The following is a 16108-nucleotide window of genomic DNA, read 5'->3' on the forward strand; positions in this document are numbered from 1 at the left end:
ATAAAGCTGTTTTGTTGTGCAATGTGACACAGGATCATAAATTGTTCATGAAAATTCCATTTGGTGAGATAAGGACGATTCCAAGGCCCCCATTACAGCCCAGCATGGTGTGTAAACTGGGCCATTATTTGGTGGTATAGCCACACAAACAAGCTTTTTCTATGGGTGAGACATGTTGTACTCATTAGATCAAATACATCCAGTATTTGAGATCCTATTACCCAGCAGAGCTTAAATAGATGAGCATAGCTGGACAGTTGCCACATCTCCAGTTAATATTGTGCAGACATAAGCATAGGCAGGAGGATGCAGATGTGCCATTTGGAATCATGGAAATTGTGTTGGAATTCCGTGCCCTGAATTGGAGGGAGCTAATTCCTCCTACCTTTTCCATCTGCAGAGTGAGAGGCATCATTATATGCTGTAAGAGCTTTATGAGGTAGGAGTCTCACAAAGATACACAGCCCTGGACAAACTCAGGGTGATGGACTTAGAGATTAGATATGGCTCGTGCACAGAAAATACCTCTCACTTTAAAAACAACCGCCTGAATATTGTAACCATTCCCTGTAGAGGTTTAAGATATTTTTTAAAAGAGTTAAAGGAAATAAAACCATCAAGGCCCAATGTGGGACCTATCACCACTACATCAATATTTGTCTGTGACTGAACTTTTCTTACAGTGCAAAATCTGCTAAGGCTTTCATTCCAGAAAAGCTGGCCTGGGTGCTTAAACAGCAGTGGCAAAAAAAAAAAAAAAAAAAGCAAGCCACGTTTAGTGCTTGCTACTTTGCAGTTTGATTTTGCTGACAATTCTCAAGTTGTTTCTCCATTTGGTCCTCCAAGCCCATACATAGCAGAGTAACCATTATCTTCCTAAGTCATTGTCGTAGGAAAATAGGGCAGGCCTCCCCACCTCAGGTGCAGAGACGTTGCTCAGTAAGTGCCCAGTTATGTGACTTGCCTTATTTGCATTTGTAATGAAGATGTCTTGCTCTGCGTAGTTTTCTGCACCACATCCCTCCTCCCTGTGGTTCTCAAAATCACTGAAAGATAGTAAAATGACAGGAAATATTTGTCATTAAATTGACAAAAATTTTTATTTTTTTCTCCTTTTTACAAAATTTTTTATTGTTCAATTACAGCTGTCCCTGTTTTCCCCCTATTACTCTCCCCTGCCCTACCCACGCCCACCTCCCACATTCAGTCCTCCCCCCACCTGAGTGTCTGTCCTTGGGTCCCTTATACATGTTCCTTGACTTGCCCCTTCCTCTTCTTTTCCCCATTATCCTTCTCCCTGCTCCCCTCTGGTCACTGTCAGTTTGTTCTTTATTTTCATGTCTCTGGTTCTATTTTGCTCACTTGTTTGTTTTGTCGATTGGGTTCTACTTATAGGTGAGATCTTATGGTTTATTTGTTTTTCACCATCTGGCTTATTTCAGTTAACATAATGTACTCCAGATCCATCCATGCTGTCACGAAACATAGGAGTTCCTTCTTTCTTTTTGCTGCATAGTATTTTATTGTGTAAATGTACCTCAGTTTTTTGATTTACTCATTTAATGATTGGCACTTAACTGATTTACTCATTTAATGATTGGCAACCAAGTGCTGGTTGTTTCCAGCACTTGGCTATTGTAAATTGCGCTGCTATGAACACTGGGGTACATAGGTTCTTTTGGATTGGTGTTTCAGGATTCTTAGGGTATAATCCCAACAGCGGAATTGCTTGGTCAAAAGGTAGTTCCATTTTTAGTCTTTTTGAGGAAATTCCAAACTGTTTTCCATACCAGTTTCACCAGTCTTCATCCCCACCAGCAGAGTACTAGGGCTCCCTTTTTTCCACAATCTCACCAGTCCTGGTTTGTTGACTTGTTTATGATCGCCATTCTCACCTGTGTGAAATGGCATCTCTTTGCGGTTTTAATTTGCATCTCTGCTGGCTAGTGATGTTGAGCATCCTTTCATATATCTCTGGGCCCTCTGTATGTCCTCCTTGGAGAAATGTCTATTCAGGTCCTTTGCCCATTTTTTAATTGGATCATTTGTCTTCCAGGTTTGGAGTTGTGTGAGTTCTTTCTATGTTTTGGAGATCAAACCCTTGTCCTAGTTATCATTGGCAAATATATTTATCCATATGGTTGGTTCCATTTCCATTTTGCTGATGTTTTCTTTAGCCTTGCAGAAGCTTTTTATTTTGATGAAGTCCATTTGTTTATTCTTTCCTTTATATCCCTTGCTCTAGGGGACATACTGGTGAAAATATGTGTGTAATATCTGAGGTTTTCCTGCCTATGTTCTCTTCTAAGACTTTTATGGTGTCACAATTTATATTTAAGTCTTTTATCCAACTTGAGTTTATTTCTGTGTGTGATTCTGTTGATGGTTGAGTTTCTTTTTTTTTTTTTTTTTTGCATATAGCTGTCCACATCTCCAAAGATCATTTGTTGAAGAGGCTATTTTTACTCCATTTTATGCTCCTGCCCCTTTTGTCCAATATTAATTGACCATAGAGACCTGGGTTTATTTCTGGGCTCTCTGTTCTGTTCCATTGATCTATGTGTCTGTTCTTATGCCAATACCATGCTGTTTTGATCACTGTGGCCTTGTAATTTAGTTTGATATAAGGTATTGTGATGCCCCCTACTTTGTTCTTCTTTCTCCAAATTGCTGAGGCTAGTCGGGGTTATTTATGGTTCCATATAAATTTTTGAAATGTTTATTCTATATCTGTGAAATATGTCATTGGTATTTTAACAGGGATTGCATTGAATGTATAAATCACTTTAGGTAGTATGGAAATTTTGATGATGTTAATTCTTCTAATCCATGAACATGGTATATGGCTCTCCATTTATTTGTGTTTTCCTTAATTTCTATCTTCAATGTTGTGTGGCTTTCTAAATATAGGTCTTTTACCTCCTTGGTTAGGTTTACTCCTAGGTACTTTATAAAATGACAGGAAATTTTTTACCTAGATTTTTTCCCCATGACATGCGTATATAGCTATGCAAATATAAGCCTGTGATAGCAGCCCCCTTCCCATGTACTCCCAAAAACCCTGTGCCTTGTTCCTCTCTATAATCCCATGACCTGGGCATTGTCTGGAATGTGGTCACCTTTCCATAAATCTTCACTGACTCATCAATGTTGAAAACTCCTCCTGGAAGACTCTTAATCACACACACACACACACACACACACACGTTTTAGTTTGTTTTGGCATAGTCTTTTTCTTTTATTCTCCCTACTATATAGCTTTGCTCTTAATGCCTATCCTTAAAATTGATAGACTTTTAGACTAAAAAAAAGATCTTCTAGTTGCACACCCTGTAGTTTTGTAAGAAACTACTAAAAGGACAATTTTTTTAAAATCCTCTTCTGAGGATATGTTTATTGATTTGAGAGAGAGAGGAAGAAAGAGGGAGAGAGAAAAGAAACATGGATGTAAGAGAGAAACATTAATGGGCTGCCTCCTGTTGCCCCCTGACCAGGGATTGAACACACAACCCTCTGGTGCATTGGATGATGCTCCAACCAACTGATTAACCCAGCCAGGACTAAAAGAACAATTTTTTACATTCAATTATAATTCAAAAAAATTAACAATTAAAATGAATAAATAAATGAACAATTTCTTATGCAAAGTATTTTCATGGGAGAGGTCCAGTTACTTTTCTTTTAGTACAATAGTTCAAAATATTCTTCATACCCACTTTTACATGAGAGTTTCCTTCCAGGAAGACACATCCAATTCATGTGGGAAAACTTAGCACTATGTCTGTGAGAGGGTGAGCAGAGACAGAAATACCAAAAGTAATTATGCCTTGCCTTTGTTTACTGGGTAACACTTTAGCAGACATTACCATGTCCCCACCCCAGATGCTGGATGAATGGCACAGCCATTAATATCCCATCCTACTAATGAAGAAGTTGACCCCCACAGGAAGGAAGTGACTTCTCCAAGGTTACCTGGCTACTTGTGACAATAGGATAGAAACCTGAGTTTTTCAGGTCTTTGCAATGTGATGCACTGTGGACTATGTTATGAAATAAAATGTGTTGCTTGGGTGATTCTATACACAAGAATAATAAGTAAAGGGAAGAAATTGATGCAAAAGCTAGAGCACTAATTACTAACTCCGAAGAAGCTACACTACGGAAGACCTAGGGAGGACCTGGAGGAGCTGAGCTGTGCTGTAGCTGGAAAAGCGCGTGCTGTTCTGTTTGGGCAGGGGGAGGAAACTTGTGTTCTCAGAAGAGCATCTGATTATAAACTATGGGATGTGAGTACTTGAAATATCAGGGGGATCACTTTGTAGAATATATAATTGTCTAAACACTATGCTGTATACCTGAAACAAATAGAAAATAATATTGATTGTAAACTGAGACTGGAAAAGGAAATTTAAACAAAAAGAAAAAAGAAAGGGATGCAATTTTCTCCTGTGTTTCAATTATTTAAGCTTCACCTCCCTGTGAAATTCTATGAGGCATCTTCTCCCCGAGAATTCGATTTCTCCTCTGACGGCAGTTAGGCGGATGACAGGAAGATGGATTGGGTTGGGGTTTCCATGGACAAATACCTTATAATAAAGGCCAGAGGAGTGCCTGGCTCTCTCCCTGTGCATTTCCTTTCCCTGACACGCTTTTAGGGGTGAAAAGCAAAGGTGCTGATGAGGGGAAAAAGAATCGTTTAAAAATGACTATCTGACCTTCTTGTAATCAACTTCGTGCAAGATTTTATTTTTCAAGAAATATAATTTCATTTAAATAGCCTTAAGGATTTTGTATTTGTTCTTCTGATAATCTTCACCCATTAGTAATAATACTTGGTTTTAGAAGTCAGTCTGTCAGTTGCTCAGCCAACAAATATATATTCAGAGTCCACTGGGCATCAGGCTCCACTGACGAAGAATGAATAAACAATGAATGACTGGCTGATGAGTAAGATATAGATCTTGTCATCAAGGAACCCACATTCTAGAAAGAGAAAGGCAATTGGTAAACAAATTAATAAAAACTGTCATTCGGGGCTGAAAACCCATGTTTGGTGGGGACGTCTGTTCCTGTGCTGAGCTTGAGCACAGTCTGAGCTCCCTAAGGCCCGAGTGGAGATGAATGCGAACCGCCCCAATGCCACACAGCCCGCGTCTGGGGCTCGGCCTCCTGCATGGCTCCAGTCAAGCACAGTCATCCAAGTGAGACTAATATTCATGGTTAAATGTATGCAGCATCACCTGAGTTCGAAACAGTGACCACATGTTGCTTTATTTTTATTCCAGGAATCTTGGAAAATCAGGACTCAGAGTTTCTTGCTTGGGTCTTGGTAAGTACTCGGCATATCATGTAGGGTGGGCCGGGAGGTGGGAGATTGGGGAGCATGCTAAGGAGTGACTGGGATGCAGGTCTAAGGTGAAAAGGACTTCGTGACCATCATTGCCCATTTCTGCTTCGGATCCTTTCCTGCCCAACGCAGCGCCCCCCACCTCTCTCTCACTCAAGGAGCCACTGTGTCCTGGGTGCCTTCTGGGGGCCCATCAGACAGAAAGAAATCAGATGGGAAGGCACACTCTAGAGGAAGACTCACGTGGTACTTCCCTTTAGCGAATGTGAGGGACCTTGTGGCCCCTGTTTGCATGCTCGCCTGTCCTGCAGCCTCATCCGCACTTTTTTATCCTTATTTTCTCTTTGCCTAAATTCTTCACTTATTTTTCTATATTGTTTTGTATTTTAGATTTGTGTATACTTTCACAATCTACCTTACATACTTTAGGAACAGGTGATTTTATATATATACATATATAAAACTAAATTTGGGAGGAGGGTTTCTTGACTCCTGTTGAATAGAAGTATGGAGACCGGGGAAGGGATGACAATGAACGAAAAAAGAAAGTGGCAGCGAATTCCGCCTCCTTTCACTGTATTTCAAAGATATTAAAGTTGTTGAGGCCTAAGTTTCCCTGATTCTTGGTAATGATCTGATTTTGGAGGTAAGGGTGATCTTTGTTCACCGTCAGTCTAAGGGACTTCGACTTTACTTAGTTTAGAGCTCTAGTCTTGTTACTGCTCACTTCTATTTTAAAGGAGATTCACTATCAGGGATAGTCTAACCTTAGTTTTATAAGAATTAATAATTCTCATAATAATTATTCACTATCTACTATTGAAAGAAACTATAAATATAACTATCTGTAAATATAATAATTTAAGGAAATATAAATTAAGGAATATGGTAAAAAATCATTGACCAATTATCTCATAGAGTCAGGAGTTACAGCAGAGAATCCTTTGGTCAAAAGGACATAAAAAATTCTGCCCTGGTTAGTGTGGCTCAGTGGAGTGCCAGCCTGTGAACTGAAAGGTCACTGGTTCGATTCCCAGTGGGGGCATATGCCTGGGTGGCAGGCCAGGTCCCCAGTTGGGGGTGCATGAGAAGTAACCGATCAATGTGTCTCTCACACATCAGTGTTTCTCTCCCTCTCTTTCTACCTCCTTTCCTCTCTCGCTAAAAATAAATAAATAAAAATTTTTTAGTATATAAAAAATTCAACCAAAGGCCCTTAAGACTATAAAAAATCTTAGGTATCTATGATGTGCTGCATGTAAATGAGTCTCCAGAAGGCAGACAGCAGTTTGCTAGAAACCCCATGTGTTTGAGCTGTAGGGGTGAACTTTGGAACAGATGATTCAGGAGCAGAAGTCCCGATTTGAGCTTCAAGCTTCTCTGAGAGTCTGAACACTTGTGATAAGACACTGCATGAAAAATAGGAGGAAACAAGGAAGTTTAAGGGTTGACTGGCTTCATTCAAAACAGGTAACAAAGCTTGACAGCTTGAATAAGCATTCTTTAAGAAATTTTCTGAGCTACCTCTGTAAGCGAGAGGAGACAAAAAAAATCAGAGTAAAGAATAATGCACCCGCCTTAGATAATTTGTCAGGGTCTGCAGACCCCATCTGTCAAACCGAGGGGGAGCTGGGTGTACTGCTGTGGGCTCGGGATGCCAGCAAACAGCCCGTGTTCAATGGAAGCTTTGGAAACTAAGTATTAAGTGTTCCAAGCAACCCCAGAACTGTAAATGTCCTTTATTTAAATACTTGAAAAGCCATAATTAAAGCTAACAATTCTGACTTTCTTCTCTACCAGAGGACTGGCTGGGAACTTCTTGCCCTGCCAAGCTTTCTTTTGATCAACTAAAACCATGTGTAACTGAGAGCAAGCAGGGGGATTAACTTGAGGATGAACTGAAAATACACCTGAAGGAACACAGCTCTGCCAATGAGAGAAATAGGGAAAGAAATTAAGTGGCCAAACCCACTTGTGGGTTGCTGTGACTGGCCTGGTTTATAAATACACTGGCAACTACTGTTAAGACTCAAAGTCAAAGAAACTGATGGAAAAAGAGTAAACCCATCAAAGAGTGATGGAAAATCATCTCAGTCTAGTGGGAGGTGAGACCCTCTTCTCAGAGAGGAGGAATCATTCATTCTGAGCAAACATTTAGGAAACCAGGCCTTGTGCTGGTTATAGGGGACACCAAGATGAAAGTGGCAAGGACCTTGCTCTCAGACGGCTCCCAGTGCAGCAGGAGTTATACATGCAGGAACAGACATTGTGTTTGACAACGCTGTAGTGGAGGGTCCAGGACGAACCAAGCACAAGGAAAGGCCCTTGGGGAATTTGGGACGGCTTCACAGGGCAGATGCTGCACAGTTGAGACTTGAAGAGAGTCATCAAATGGAGAAGGAGGTGGCAAAAGGGGGTAAAGAATTCGAGATAGAGTGAGCATTTCAAGCAATGGCCCGGAGGGAGACTCCCCCAGAGCAGACGGTACTTGGGGGAAACACTGGTGTGTGTGCAGAATATTGTGAACACAAGGTGCCTGGGAACCTTAAGAGATGAGCCTGGAAGGAAAGCTAGGCCTGATCAGGAGCCCTCGCGTGCTCTGCTAAGGCAGTCAGCTCTTGTCTTCTAGGTCTCTGGTATTCCTCCGAATCCTAAGGTCCCAAGGTCTCAGGGAAAGCTTGGAGGACAAGCGACAGACAGGGCTCCACCTCTCTCCACACTCCTCTGCCCATCAAAGTGGCTCTTTTTCTAAATGTAAATATACATTTTTAAATGTCATAAGTAACAAAGGACTATTTTGAGAGTGGTTTTCAGTTCATAGCAAAACTGAACAAAAAATACAGAAAGTTCCCCTTCCCCCACATACACACAGCTTCCCCCACTTTGGACATGGCGCACCAGAGTCGTACCCAGGTTACAATTTCCTGTTACCACATTACTATCTCCCAAAGACTATCGGTCACATAAGGTACATGTGTAACTCTTGGTGTTTTACATTCTGTGGGTTTGGATAAATGAACTCGGCATATATCAACCATTGTATCACACCAAGTAGTTTCACTGCCCAAAAAATCCTCTGTGCTCTGTCTGTTCATCTCTCCCTTCCCCGTAACCCCTGGCAACCATGGATCCTTTTACTGTCGCCATAGTTTTGCATTTTGCAAAATGTCATATAGTTGGAATCATACAATATGTGGCTTCTTCAGGTTGGCTCCTTTCACTGAGTAATATGCAGTTAATTTCCCTCCATATCTTTTCATGATTTAGTAGCTCCTTTTGTTTTAGTTCTTCACATCATATTTTGAAGCGGGGCAGGTGGGGGAGGTGGAATTCTGCCAAACAAAAGTTTAAAACTCTGCTCTAGTGTGTGAAAAACGATTTAAAAACTTGGATCAGGAGCAGGACATGATCAGACATTTAGAATTGTTTTCTGGCAGTGATACAAAGGCTACATTAGAGGGGGAAGTGTTGAAAGCAGGGATAGGCAGATAAGTTAGGGGCCAGATGATGAGGCAGTGGTATTGAATATGAACCGGAAGGAGATGGTTATTTAGGAGGAAGAATAATCGGGACTTGGTGACCTTGGGTGCAGAATGAGAGGTCTCCCTGCACAGAGAAGGATGCCTGGGTTCCTGGACTGGGCATGGGGTGGATGAGATGAAATCTCAGGAGGAAATGCAGGAGGGAGCAGTCAGAGGAGGGAGGATTCGGAGAAGCAGGAGCTGCGTTGGGAAGTGGTGATGAGAGAGTCTGTGAACTCCTGCTTCAGTTACCCAGAGGGAGCTCGGGGCTGGAAAAAAAGACTCGGGAACTTCTAACCCAGGTGGTGGACCCTGGGTTGTTATTAACATCACCAGCACAAACAGGACTGAGATATTTGCCCAGGTTTCAAACGGTAGCCTTGTGGGGTTTGCCAGATTGTATGTTCCCTGAGAGCAGAGACAGTCTGTTTTTCCTGCACCCCTATTGTGCCATTGGCAGATCACAGTATCTGGCGAGTAGTAGGTGCTCAGAAATATTTATTGAATGAGTATCTGCATAGATGGGTCAGTTGCTAAGGAGTGAAATAAAGCACACCAGGTGAGAGTGAAGATCTGGCAGAGGGCAGACAGCATGAATCGATGAGGTCCAGCCAGCCCAATTCTTTGGTTTTCTTCAGCAGCATTTCAACTCAGAAAGAGAGAAGGCCGAGTGGAAGTGGAGGGTGGGGGAAGAGCTAGAGATCAGCCCAGTGTGAGGACTGTCCCCAGAGCAGGTCAAGGCCCAGGGGTCTGCCGCATACCCCATGCCATGGAGTGCATGGGTAGGCTCAGAGCCTTCTCAGCAGGGGCTCACTCCTGCCGTTAGCAAGAGGCAACTGCCCACACTGAGTGGCTCCACATAGTCTGACATGAGGAGCAGGAGGCCCATCTCATTTGTGCCATGGGAGGTGACACACCACAGTGGGCAGCTGCTCCTACACGTGCTTGAAAGGGCTGACCTTACCCACCATTCACTCTTGATGTGTGCGCTTCCCTCCCAATGAAAGGCTGTTGAGAAAAGGGGCCTGTGACGATTACTTTTGTGTCTCAATTTGACGGGGCCATGGCTGCGCCTGGAGAGTTGGTCAAACATTATTCTGGGTGTGTCCTGAGGGTGTTTTGGGATGAGGGTATCCTCAGTGTTGGCCTTAAAGTTCTCTGGAAATCCTAAGAAGGTACCTGTGGCAGTCACTGTGCTCAATCCCCTTCCATTCAGCGCCTGCCACCTGGGCTCATCTCGCCTTATTTCCTTCCTTACCCAAGGGAACCTTCTAGAGCAAACACAGTGAATCAATCATAAGAATAAATGTGTGACTTCCTTCTAATGTGCTGCATATATGCAGGATGTACTCCTGGCTCATCTTCCTCTGCCTTAGAGATGCTCTCGCTGCACTAAATATTTTGGCACTAGGAGAACATGACTTTAAGTATTTAACATGGATGTATTATTTTTGGGACACTCTTCATCACTGTCATTCTTATTACTGAAGCCAATACAAACTAGCCACCTCCCCTATTATCATAACAATGTAACGACAACAACAGTATTTATAAAGTGCCTCCAAGACTCCTAAGAAATAATTTAATAAGTGCAATTCCTTCTGTCAGAGAGTCTACTAATTTTTCTGCATAACACAATCGGAACTATCTTAAGACCAAAATACTCACAGAATGTGAATGTTGTATGAATATCAAACATATAACAAGAGAATTTTAGGCTTGTTACTTTTCCTTGAAAGTGTACCTTGAGTAAATGCCATGGTGCATACACATTAAAAAGGAACAGGCATTTGTATTCTTACAAAATTGTTTTAAAATATTGCTTCTTCATTTTTCATACTTTCCTGGATAAAATCCTTCTTAAGAATTGCTGAGAACTTGGCTGTCTCTGAATTACCAGTGACTGCTGCCCACGTGCCTTTGCCCTTCCTCGTGGAGCGTGTTAGACGCAGCGGGGTGAGAACACGAAGCCTGGGGCTGCATGGTTGGAGCTGGGGCTCGGGGAAGGACTTGAGAAAGCATGGGCCTGCAACACCCTGTGCGCATGCATGTGCACATACACACACATACGCGTGTACCCTTCATCACCCTCAGTGTGGTGGTAAAGGGACAAATAGCCTCTAATGCTAGCCTGGGTTTCAAAAGTGAAACAAATGCCTGCAAAACGTTTCATTGAGTGTCAGGGGAGAGAAGGTCCTCCATAGACCCAGATGTGGGCAATTTGCTGGAACTGATAACAATTCAGAAACAGGGTCTCACAGTTAGGAGAGGGAGAATTGGTTCTTGCAGTCACCGGCCCCTTTACAGATGAGAAAAAGAGGCATATACAAGGGAAATGCCCCTGACCAGTGGTAGAGACAGCAAAGCCCCCATCATCCCACCCTGACCCCTCCACCAGCCAGCAGGTTCCTGCCCATCGCCTCCGGCCTCCAAGTCCCCATAGCCCCATGTCTCTCCACTTCCTCTGCCTCTTCCTCCAGACGTAAACAGCTGGACCAGGCACAGAAGCCCATTCCAGCTCTCACAGTCATGATGTGCTCAGTGGTCAAATTCAGCCTGACTCCAGGACGGCAGCTGGGTAAAAATGCCTTTACTTTAGAAGTAGTAAATATTAGAGTCTGAGGAACTTCTGGCGTCACTCTCCATTGTTAGGGTAGACGATGACCCATCAAAGTTCCACAGACAGAACAGCAGCCAGAATCTGCGTCTCACACCCGTGATCAAGTGTGCTTTCACTATAAGAGATTTCAAAGTAGGAGTGCCACTGAGTGCAGACCTTTCGCTTTTGTGTGGGTGCCCTGAATGAGGCTCTGAACTCCTGCCTTTCCCTCCTGTGCATACTGCCCTAGAGACCTCATGAAGTAGTGCCCTAGCTCCTGCACTCACAGAAGCAGCCTAAGGCACACCTTGTGTACATGCGAGTCTATTCATACTGTGTGCCCAGAGTTTGCTCTGAGCACTCTACAGTGATAAAATTCTTTGCCCAAACCCTATGAAGCATAAAAACCCAAATGAAGTTTTTATAATTTCAATCAACAATTCAGCTGAGTTCCTCTAATAGGCTAAACATGAGGGAAGCAGTTGGGGCGAGTCCACCTGGAGAGTTGGGCTGTGCCTCTGGTGTGCTTGGGTTAAGGGAGGACAGGGCTGTGGGGAGCCACCTCTGGGAGGGTGGCATAAATGCCCAAGGGGCAACCTGCTGTGGGTCAACACACTAAGGGAAGATAAGTGGAGATTCATACATGTGCCCTAGAGGCCTTAGCTGCACAAAGTTAGGAGTAAAATCTCAGTTCACTTTAGGTCTACCAAGTGTGGGTCAATCAGAAGCCTTCTTGAATAAGTGAACTGAAAACCTAGCTCAAAGCAAAGCAAACACATCAGCTTAAGCAAAAACAAATTTCTAGGCTCACATAGAATTTCTGGGATCACATGGACTGTGGACCCATATGGCTTGATCCAGGGATTAGACTATGAGCTCTGCAAACTGGAAGGTTGGTTCCATTCTCAGGCTGGGCAACCAGATGGCTCTAGCACCTCCAGGCCTCTTACCTCATTGGTTCCAATTGGTTTGTATATCCATCCTGAACCAAACATTGAAGGACTTCAGCCAATCAAGACCCTCCTCCGAAGCTGGGGAAGGGTTTAAATCCACCCAACCTCAGAATGCAGATTCCCAAAGGAAATTTAAAGTGTACTTGCTTAAAGATCTCTGATATTCCTGGATCCTGAACGACCTTCCCCCTATTCTAGCTTATCAGAGCCTTTTCTATGTCATTGGTAGCCAAGGTTGAAAATTTACATTCCCCCAACCTTTTCTAAAGCATGAGACCTGCTCAAAATTTGGAAGGTCAGATCATGTTTACCTCCTGCTATCTCAGTTCATCTACTTGACAAATTTTCCCTCTGCAGGGTAAATATGCAGCTTTGCCTATTTAATATACTCTCTTCTGTACATTTTTGTCATAATCCTGAAGGATCCATGAGATGAGTCTCATTTACAAATAAAAGCTTTGTCATAACACCTGGATGATGAAAATAAGCAAAGGAGGACCTCCACGAGAACAAAGCAGAAAATACCCTCAATGCACATTTTATATTTGATAACTAATTAAACTGAGAGGAGGAAGAGGCTACCCAACATGTAATTATAGAGAGCGGGTGATGCAGTGATGCGCAGGAGCTACACTGGAGCTGACAGTCTAACCAGGGGGAATTCTTCAGGCTGAAGAGAAGGGAGTGTGAAGACAGACAGTCCTGGCTTGGATCTGCTGACAGTGACTCAAAACAAACTTTCTGCAGGACTTTGTCCTGTTTCTTCTTAGTCTCTACCTCCGCTCCTGTGCGTTTGGTACCTCCACCTCCCACTCCATGCTATCCTTTCCTGCTGCCCTTACTGAGCAGAAACTGCAGCCCAACTCAGCCCAGATGCTTTTGGCAATGATACCCATAAGTACTGGCTGAGGAGAGGAGACCAGACTGGTCCTGAGGCATGTTTCTGCAAGTGACCCTTCTTCTGACTTTGTTACCTGTTACACCATTCCCAGAGTCAAGGCTGAGGAGCAGAACAGCACCTCGATCCCTGTCAGTACCTTCCTGGGTGGGCTGGTTAGCTACCCTGGCCCTGCCAGTGAATTTGCTGCCTTAGAGGGTAGAAACTGCAACTGCTTCTGTCTGTCTCTCCTGTAAAGCATGGAATCCAGCACTCTTCTCATTGGTGCACAGGTCACATCGATTGCACAAAGGTATGCCAGATCCTATGCTGGGGAAGTGGGAGAAAAGATGCTCCAGTGCGCAGAGCCTGCCCTCACACAGACTGCATGGGAGTGGGGGTGGGTAGGGGAGAGCTGACCTAATTGCCAGGCTGGTACCCCCAGAGGACACCTTGTATTTATAACTCTTAGACTGACTTATATCTTGCTGGATGCTCAGCTCAGAACACATGCCTAGACTGGAGAAGGTGCTCAATACATGCTCATTTATAAATGAATGAGTGAATGAATGAATGAATGAATCACAATGTGACCAGTGCTCTGAGAGAAATATTAGATGCTATAGTAACACATACAAGTGCTGCCTCAGTTAGAGTTGGGGGTGTCATGGAAGGCTTCCTGAAGGAAGAGATATCTGAGCTGATTACTAGTAAGGTAGGAAGGAGATAGTTCAAAGAGTAAATGAACTAAGAACCAGTTTAACAATAACGTGGTGGAGTTAGAGAGACAGAGAGATAGATGTAAAAGACACAGACATAACAGATCAGAAAGTGACTAGCTTTTCTGGGGAGCAGGGAGAAGCTTCAGAAGGAAGCAGGATTTTGAAGGATGCATAGGAATCTGTCAGGTTGATAAGAGAAAAAAAGCCATGGGCAATTCTTTTTGTTGAATTTCCTACTTATTCTTCCCTCAGATCCAGACTTGATGGTTACTTTCCTGACCACCTGAGTCCAGCTAGAGGGTTTCTGGTAGTCCCATAACAACCCTTCTTACTAGTGTGTAGCCCCGTTGGGCCCTGCACTGTGATTGCTTGAATGTTTTTCTTTCTTCCCCCACTAAACTGGGAGCTCCATTATTATCATCTGCCATTTTGACCCCACCATCTGGCATTGTTCTGGAAGAATGATGGGGACTCAATAAATATTTTCTAAATGAACTGATACATAAATTTCAGGAAGGGAACCTTGCAAGTCTAAATTTGCATGGTCTGGAGAAGGAACTGTATGGGAAATAAAACAGTGAGAGAAGGCTTTAGAAAGATTACAAAGAACCTTGAAGGTCATGCCACAAAGCTTGCAATTAATTGGTTTTGTGACTGGGAGTCTGAAATAGTTAACTCCAGGAGTCACTTGACCAGATGGGTTTAAGGAAGCTCATTTTGGCTGCAGTGTTCACCAGTGCGGATAGCACACTGGAGAGGGCTGAGGATAGAGGCAAAGAGAAGGGCAGTATATGACTCAAATATTCCCGCTTTTACAGCACATTACAAGTAACAATCAGTTGCTCACTAATTGTGAGCCCAGTTCATTATATAGTGGACATGTAGAGAAAGTCTATGCAGAATATATAATGTCTAGCACAAATAATGTCCCCTTTTTTATTATAAAATGCTAAGCATGTAATTTGGTAATATAACAATATCACACTCAAGCACACTCTATGACACGTTAGGTGAAATGTTCAAATTAAAACTATAAAGTATTACACCCACATTATTACCCTACCAACCATACTCCAGCAGGCATTACTTCTGCTGGACCCTGTGCATGGAAGCTGGGAGATAAATGAGGCTTGACCAAATTAAAGATAGGTAAAGAAGATATGAAAGGAGAAATGTTCTAGAAGCATGAAATAAAAGTTCAGAAGAAAAGATCCAATATAGATGTCATCATAGTAAATTATAAAGTTTTAGAATTGAGTAAAAATAAAAGTGCTAGTTCCTACCTATGTTCTTTAAGGAAAAGGACAAAGATAAATGGAAAATAAAGACATGGGCAAATACAAATCAGACAAGTATGGGAAAATAAAAGGAACTGAAGCAGAAGTGTAAAATTAATATTAAATAACCAAAGTAGAACCAGACAGAAAAGCTACAATAATGGGAGGTGATGAGCAATGGAGTAAGGTCCCAGGAAGAAGCAGGAAATAGTACCCAGATAAGCAATGGAGAAATAAACCTTAAGAAGAAGGGTCCCCTCTTCCATGGTGACAAGAAAAGGGAAAAATGATGTTCTCTTAGTTATGTTTCCTTAACTCTGGCGCCAGTGCACACCCAGCACACGCTTAGGAAGGTGGAGCGTCCGCACACCAGGGGGAGTTCCCAGGCAGCTGGACACCCACGGGGAGCGGGGCAGGACATCATTCTCATCTGCTCTGGGGAGGTCGGTAGATTTGGTAGCAGAAAGTGGAGGGGGTTACAGTTTGTTTGCTTTTATGTTCTTCACTGAATTGCCCTGTGAAGGTGTGATTGTCTGCCAGTGATGAAGGAAGAGGAGGTGGGATCTGAGGATGAGAAAACTAGGGCAGGTTTGAAATCCAGATAGGGAGAGAAATGATTAGAAAACAGAAGGCTAGTGGTCTCTATGCATAATTAGAATAAACCGAGAATTTACAGCACATGAGTCTCAGCAGTCTATGATTTTCTCCAGCACAGCTCAGCCAGCATCTTGGTTATAGGTGATGAACACAGCCAAATTCATCCAGATATGAATTTTTGCCAGGCAGGTGCAGTGAAGGAAGAGTGAAGCGAT

General features: G+C 43.0%; 1 protein-coding gene across 2 annotated transcripts in view; it reads left to right on the forward strand.

Annotated features, from left to right (window-relative positions):
- Nucleotides 1-16108, forward strand: part of KCNAB1 (potassium voltage-gated channel subfamily A member regulatory beta subunit 1) — a 307769-nt gene that overhangs the window by 202268 nt on the left and 89393 nt on the right. For both annotated transcript variants that reach the window (XM_028505142.2, XM_028505144.2), the window contains exon 2: nt 5286-5329. In XM_028505142.2, coding sequence (XP_028360943.1) covers nt 5286-5329 — 44 coding nt within the window. The remainder of the gene's footprint in view (nt 1-5285; nt 5330-16108) is intronic.

This window comes from Phyllostomus discolor, chromosome 2 (assembly GCF_004126475.2).
Source record: "Phyllostomus discolor isolate MPI-MPIP mPhyDis1 chromosome 2, mPhyDis1.pri.v3, whole genome shotgun sequence".
NCBI lineage: Eukaryota > Metazoa > Chordata > Mammalia > Chiroptera > Phyllostomidae > Phyllostomus > Phyllostomus discolor.